Source organism: Gossypium raimondii, chromosome 12 (assembly GCF_025698545.1).
Source record: "Gossypium raimondii isolate GPD5lz chromosome 12, ASM2569854v1, whole genome shotgun sequence".
Classification (NCBI taxonomy): domain Eukaryota; kingdom Viridiplantae; phylum Streptophyta; class Magnoliopsida; order Malvales; family Malvaceae; genus Gossypium; species Gossypium raimondii.
Genome location: NC_068576.1, coordinates 4247509 through 4255532, shown reverse-complemented (window position 1 = coordinate 4255532; position 8024 = coordinate 4247509). Strand labels below are relative to the sequence as shown.

At 36.3% G+C, this 8024-nt stretch overlaps 1 protein-coding gene across 1 annotated transcript; it reads right to left on the bottom strand.

The window, feature by feature from the left end:
- Window positions 1–2114: 2114 nt before the first annotated feature.
- Window positions 2115–4626, bottom strand: LOC105762925 (uncharacterized). Its single transcript, XM_012580903.2, has one exon. It carries the CDS (start codon window positions 4205–4207, stop codon window positions 2300–2302), a length of 1908 nt encoding a protein of 635 aa, XP_012436357.1. The 5' UTR covers window positions 4208–4626; the 3' UTR covers window positions 2115–2299.
- Between the last annotated feature and the right edge of the window lie 3398 nt (window positions 4627–8024).

The window sequence follows — 8024 nt, the reverse complement described above, 5'->3', positions numbered from 1 at the left end:
AGCCATGCTAAACCAAACAAAAAGTAAAAAGCGCTCAATTAGAAAAAAAAAAAAAAAAAAGAATCTGAACATCTGAAAGCAAGACGGTGAATAAAATCTAAGGAATGTGAAGAGTCAAATTTTGCACATTGCTAGATAAAAAATTTCTACTTGTTCTGCCTTCGGTCCTTTACTCTTTTCACCTTTCTAGTTCTAAGAGTGTTTGCCAATAGCTCTCCTCTCCCACTTCACACATCAGCTCTACTTTTGTCTCAAATTGAAGCTGCAATTTCTCCATCTTTGCTTCCACTTCTTCTATTTGCTAGAATATCAAGATAATAATTGCAGCCGCGGTTCTTTATTGGGCAATAAAATGGCTTTTGCTGTTTATTATCGGAGGAGAAACAATGGCGAATTTGGACTTGGATGGAATTCTCTGCTATAGCTACGGAGAAAGCTCAGTATCTACCGTCAATATAAGCTTAGTTTTGACTCTTTCTATATTTGATTTGTGGATATATTTTTAGAACTATACCAAGTGCATTAAAGCATCAACTCATTCAATTTACAAATTTAATAGATTATGGGCAGTCTGAAACTCTTCCTCCCTTTCCCTTTTTCTCTGCTTGTAGGGTGCATGATAGTTCAGCTGATTTGAGCTAGTTCTTAAAGTGTTACTCTGCAGTAGTGGATATCTTCAAATACAAACCACATAAGGAGGTGAGACCTGATGGTTATGGCCTTTCCCTTGACTAGTTGATTCTTTTATATACATTGCCTTTGCTACTATCGTTTGGTAGATTTTCCTCAACATTTATTTTATTCAGTTAACTCTTCTTATTTGTCTATCTCTCATATAAATAGTCGACATTTATATATAGTGCTGGCAAATAGATAGTGATGCCTGTTGCAATTCATTTTCAATACCAACAAATTATAACACAATATACATGGTTGTTTTATTACTTTATACATCACATTGACTTCTCTAGTTCTCTTTATTTCAAGAATCAATTAGGATCATTAATATTGCAGCCTCAACTTTGAAGACTTCACAGTTTCATCTTTATTGGGAAATACTAAACTTCTATTCATATACGTATGTTATGTCTGTGTGTATGTATGTTTTGCTATATATATATAATTTCACAATGACTCAATTCTGCTACCTCAGCCATAGGATTTAACACTTCAAATATATGTTTTGCTGCATTTGGGATTTCAATAGGCAAGCAATACTTGTTGAAAGCTTTCTTTGTGTGGCCACTTGATCACGTCTAGGTATTTCTCTTGGAATTAAGAAAGACTTTTCTGATTATATTAAGCTTCTCTTGGATATGGTTTTCATTGAAAAAAATCCAGCATCGAGATGCAATATATTTTTGTTATGTAAAAGTATTTATCTTTCCTCCGAAGTCATATTCATGCTTAATTGTACTGTATAGAAAATAATTATTGTAGAAAGTCTCAGCAATAAAAGACTTCAATTTTACGTTCAAAAGAATGAAAAAGAATTCTTACTAGGCTATACTTTTCTTGACAGTTGATTTTATAGAAGTAAACAGTTCAATTTTGGTGGCGTGTTTGTCGAGAGAATGGGATTTTCTCAATCTTACACTGAAGGGACACGCATGCAAAAGGGGCAGGTGATTTTTGTTCTTCACAGCTAACCTATTGATCCACTTACAAGAAAAAAAAAAAATAGAGACCCAGAATGAAGCCAGCTTCATCTGTCAAATCAAAAACCAGAATTCAAAAAGCTGAAAGCAGGGGACTTTGTTTGGATCCATTACATGTTGCATGAGCAACAAGAGTTAAAGCGACTATTGTTTTTATTCAGAAATAAAAGCGATAATGGACAGTATTTGGCTAACATGCTCTGTTCTTTAAAATTGGACCTAGCATAACCCAACCGGTTTAAAGTGAAGAAACAAACAGAATCCAAATTTCCTCGAGAATTAGGTGAGTTGGTTCAAGCAATTTAAATGTAGCCGGTACACACACACAATAGTAACATGAAATAACGAAATTTAGACTGAGATTACATACGGAAATTTGTAGAGTTAGGGCAGAGATTGATGATGTATGTATGCAAGATAACAAGAGTAAGAAGGGAGAAAAGTGAAAGAATAAGGTTAACGTAAGAAGCATAATCTTTATTGCCTAAGAGCGATAATAAGTGTCTCCTATAGAACTACCATAAGCCCATAACAGTGTTGACATCAATGCTAATGTATGTACAGTTCATGGTGGTGGAATAAAACTTTACAAAAACTGAACTATTTCAGAAAATGATGCACGAAATGATTAAAAATTCAAGTTAATGGACTCCTCTTGAACCCCTAGTTTGATAGAGTTCCAATCTACTTTTGGCTTCTGGCAATAGTTCAGCAATATTAGGATCTCCCATTAGATGAGCTTGCTTTGATGCCCACTCCAGAACTATAAGAACCTCTTCTTTTGCAAGGCTGTCACTGTCAGGAACATTATAGGTAAGGTAACACAGCAGGGTCAAAGAAGGAAACTGAACCATTTGTTCTCCGAAGTAAACTAGTTGAATTAGATGCTTGGCGCCTCCCGCACTGATGATGGCTTTTGAATGAATAGCATGGAGGTAATTGTCAGGTGTGGCGAACTTGTTAAGTGCAATGGCAGCCTCCACGGTAATATCCGCTTCCCTTTCATCAAGCAGTTTCACCAACGGTTCAATCATCCTGGTTTCGGTTGCTCGGAAAGTCCTGGCCAAGTTTCCAATCGATTTGATGCAAGGCACTAGGAGATCTGTGTCTTCTGCCTTCTGTATGACTTTGAGCATCTGGTCCACAACAGCTTTGGCAGCAGGGGCTGTAGGCTTGAATGAAGAGCGTCTCAGGTCAGGATTTTGCTCCGCTACAGCCGTGATTTCCATCAATGCCATGGATGAATACGACCGTACATCTTCGGAGCCCTTCTCTAATAGAATTGCAAAGCACAATAGAGCTCTTGATTCCGTAATGGTACGGCATATACCAAGATTTCCCACGCAAAGCTGCCACAGGGCTCTAGCCGCCATCGCCTTCATTTGTGCTTTGGTGGCTGGGTCCTCAAATTCCCTTCCCTTGATGCTAGTTCCAGATAATGAAACATGGTGTCCTTGTGGATGGTGGTGGTGATGGTGATGCTGGTTTGACTTGGCGGGTTGTAGGTTGCCTTTGGGAGGGAGGTGGTGACTTCCTGACGAACTGTGTGGTTTATTTAGCTTAGGACCCTCAGGAACCTGGCTTCTCATAGCCATAGAGTTAACAACCACATTGTGCATCTGGTTAGGTTCCGCACCACCCGGATTACCAGACATGGCTTGCTTACTCGTAATGGAATACTTACTGTGTTCTTGAACGGTCTCAAAGGCGAGATGGCTCACGAGAAACCGGATTATATTGTTCTGCGCAAAATGGTCTTGGCATTTGGGGTAATGCGCTGCTAATTCTGATACAGCCCAAGCCACCAAGGATTGAACCTTCATGTCACCTTCTTTGAGGATTTTCGCAAACACCGAGCCAGCACCAGCATTAACAATCTGTTCCACGCATTCCGGATCAAGTCCCAGCAACCCAATCGCCCTTGCTGCGTTCTCCTGACCTTCTGGCTTCGCTTCCTTCAACAACTTCAATAAAGGAGGGATCCCTCCTTCCTCTACGATCAGCTTACCGTATCGATCATTGTCCCGAGCCAAGGAAACCAAGGAAGCAGAAGCATCAGATCGTTCTTCTACTGTACCTTTATAAAGAATGGCAATCTGTTCCCATATAAGGCACAATATTGGTTCGTTGGCTGCGATAGGAGGAAGCCCGAGATATTCATCATCATGTTCACCATCCGAGGATGACACGCGCAACAGCCACGAAACGTCTCCTATAGAATTCTCGAGTTGTATCGCTAATTTCCTAAAGGCTCCCGCAGGGATAATGGTGAAAACTCGCTTTATGAAACCGGTTGCCCCGCACTTGAGGACAAGAGCTAGGGCCTTCTCGAGGACCTGTTCGGTGTCGTCCACAATCCTGCGTGTCGGGCGTTCGTAAAGTTCGTTGCTGGCACGAGCAGCTTGACGGAGGAGCGCTGATATCTTCTCGGCCTTGGTTTTAAGCTCTAGGCAGTCTTGTTTGAAAGATTGTGCTTCATCGGCGGCCTTGACTATAAGGTCTGCCACTTGTATTGGCCTTGCCAAGATCTGTTTCACAATGTCCTCCATGGCCTAAGCGGACTTGGAAACAAGCAAGGGCCTTTCAAATCACAATATATCAAATTATGACCAGGATCCTTTTCCCAGGAAGATAAAACACAAGGACAAGGGCAACGACGAAACGGTGAATGTTTTGTTCCCAACTGTCCTTGTAAAAAGGGCAAGGTTCGAAGGAATGCAAAGAAAGATGGACAATTCTATATACGGGGTTTGTATTGATGTTTTTTTGCGTGTTATTGGAGCTGGAAAAAGAAATATGGGACCAGAAAAAACTAGTTTCGGTAAAGGAAAAGGATCTTTTCATAATAATTGAATTGCATAGTGGCAGGGGCGGTGGCCGCGATGGAGAGGTGGCGCCGCCGGTGTATGCAAAGTGGGAGAGGGGGGAGACAGAAAGATTTTGTAATGGTGAAACGAGATTTTCTCCAACCTTGATGTCCAAACGGAAAACCACCGTTTTTCTTGCGTTATATATAGTAAATCAATTGGTTGGTTCATGAATTAAAATAAACAAGTCCAAGCGCGTTTTCTTCTCCGTGACACTCACGCTCGACGCAAAGCTGTGGAAATTAAAATTACCATTACCATTTACCAAGGAATGTGGAAATTAATTCAAAGTTGTTTCCCTCCGCATGTCGTGTGTACTGTAATGAAGGAATATGCACCTCTTGTTGGAGAAAGTCATGAATGAAGGCATAAGTGAGACTTATAACTCATTTTCTACGTCATTTCCAAATTCTCTCCACCTCAAATTTTCTAATTAAGTCTCACAAATTTGACTCAAATTCATCCCCATAAAACATATATTTTTTTTTAAAATTTCTTAAATTTTTTTAGAAGGTGTTTCAATTTCAATTAATACATTAGAATAACTATAATCATAAATTAAATTTAAACAAACTAACTAAGATTAAAAAGAAAGAAGATAAGATTATTTGAGTTTAAAAATAAGGTTGTTCACGATATGTTTAAAATCTGAGACTTGGGTTAGTGAGGATTCTCTGAAATAATCAGTGGTGGATGGTAGCAATTAAAAAATAATGATGAAGATTCTAAATAGAGAAAATACTTTCTCATTTGAAGGTTAGCTTGAAGCCTAAGAGTACATGGGGATTAGATCATTCCCATTGTCCTTAGCCAACAATCCTTGGCAACCGCAGGTGCAGGCTTGGCAGGACTACAATAGGTCTATGTTTAGAGAGCTACGGTTTGCATCTTCATTTGCTGCTACTCGTAACTTGTTAATGTGATGGGCATCTTGGACCATATATATCTTGTGTTATCTTTTATTTAGATGGCCTAAAAGTAGAATAAAAACTCTACTTGCAAACAAATTCGATTAGTGTCAACTGTTTCACGAATTGATGAGGAACAATGAAAAACAATGAAGAACATACATGTTTACGTAGTTCAATTTTTCTATGTTTGTGGGGTCTTGCTTAGAAAAGCAATACGCTATTTTAACACCACGTACAAGTGATTACTAGCTCTAATACTTATTATATTAGAATTCTCACTTTTGCACCTAGGATTTAGACCACTCTCTTCTAAGTTTCCCCTCTAAAAACTTAGGATAAAAACCAAGTATTGTGGGGAAAATAGGTTTAGAAAACAATATTTTTAGGCACAACGGAAGTTTGAAAATTTTCTTTAAAACGAGCCATTTTGATATTTATAGCAATAAACTTTATTTAAAATTATATTTGTGTTTTATACGATGCAGTTAAGTGGATCCCAGTTTTCTATTGAACGACCTTCTCCGCTATTCCCGAACCACATCTTGCTTTGAGTGTGGCCTCAAAGAATCACGAATCAATTGCACAAAATGAAAACTTTTATTAACTTTCAGTAGTAAATCTAATTCTCTATTTAACCGGTAACTATGTGTTTTTCCTAAAAAATAGCATTTATTTTGTAAAATAAATTTCCATGATTTTCAGACAAAATGATGATGTAAAGAATGTGTGTAATAGTTCAACACATAATACCTATTTATAAAGAATAAGTATAAGAGTTCTATTCAAATAAAATCTAATTAAATAATAAAATATTTTAATAGAAAATACAACTTCTATTCTAAGTAGAAAAGGTAAGGGGCAACTACATTCTTTATGGATTACTAGGGTTTGTTGCCCCTTGTGTTCTACAAAGCCTGGTTGGACCTTTCATGTATTGGGTCCAATTATATGTTGACCGATATTGACCACCATTGACCGTCCACGTGTCGCTATTAGAACGCACCACATCACTCTCTTTTTTTAATATTATATGTAATATTTTGTTTAAAAATGTAAAAAATCATATATAATATATAAATAATTAAAAATTTTAAAAAGTAAAAATATTATATAAAAATATTAAAATTTTTAAAATTATAAATATAATTTTTTAAAAAATCAAAATATTATGTAAAAATAAAAAATTGTCACAAATTTTATTATTTTCAAATGTTATAAATAAATTTTGATTTTATTCAATTTTCACAAATCACTATTAACATTATAGCACCATTTTACGATATTGAATATACAAATAATTATATTAATCCAATATGAAAATAAATGTATGCATCTGTTTATTTCTTCAAATATGTACAGTTGAATCAAAATCAAAATTTCATATATACATATGAACCATAATTCACGTTTCATTAATATAATTACACCAAATCAAAGTTTATTTATCAAATTATATATTGGATCAATTCAAGTTAATGTTACACGAGTTCTAATTTAGTTATAAAATTACCAAAAGCGCAACAATAAATATAATTTAAACTGAAGAGTTTACTCAACTTTACAATTTCAATCAAAATCATATTTATAAATTAATTACATGATTTTTTCGATCCATAATTTAATTAAAATAATGTAGTAAGGTGATAAATAATTGAATCTCCCTCTACAAACAATTAAATGTATCTAATTGAAATAACCTATTTTTCATTAATCAATCGCTTGATTGAAAATATGAATCGATGATGAGGACACTGTTGCAGAGCTATGAATGTACCCGTTCCTGTGAGTTTGTCAGGCGAGAAAAAGATGTTCCAACTTCAACTACATTATTCTCCATTTTCGACCAATATAGCTGCTTGTTACCTATAAATAGATGGAAAGAAAAAAAAATGGATTCATGTTTTCATCATTTATAATGTTTGACAGGATTGGAGTTATCCAAGTGAAACAGTAGCTTCATTATTCAATTTCTGACTATATATATACAGAAGCTTTCAGAATCAAAGATGTTTATATTGTTGTCTCTAATATCAAAGAAATTAGTATCCTAATCCTCGTGCTTAGGTTGAAAAAGTCGTTTTCATATTTTTAGGTGAAGTGGAAATCCACTTCACTGAGCATTGAAATCCATTCAATATAAGTTGATGGCAATCGATACATGACCGTGAATCTAAAGTTCTAAGTTACTGACATTGAAGGCCAGATGTAGGGAAGGAAATATGGATAAGTCACGGGTCATGCTATCATCAAGAAAGATAATCAAAATTCCCCAATAACTATGGAAATCGCAATGAAGATTCCAAGGAGCAACGACAAATCAACTTTTGGGACTTTGTTGGGGGAGGGGTACCCTAAACCAGTGCTGTAGACTTTGGTGGAACCACTTGTGGGGCATCCTGAATCCTACCTCTGAAACTGATATCGCTTGTTCAAATTCCTTCCCAATATTTTTCTTATAACGTATGTAGTCGGGGATCCCACGGGTTTCGGATAAACCAGCATACATATATCTATATAAGTGAGTTGCTGCTGGCATGATAATTGATACGTACCTATTATATATCTGCCGTTCCGCTACTCCTACCTGT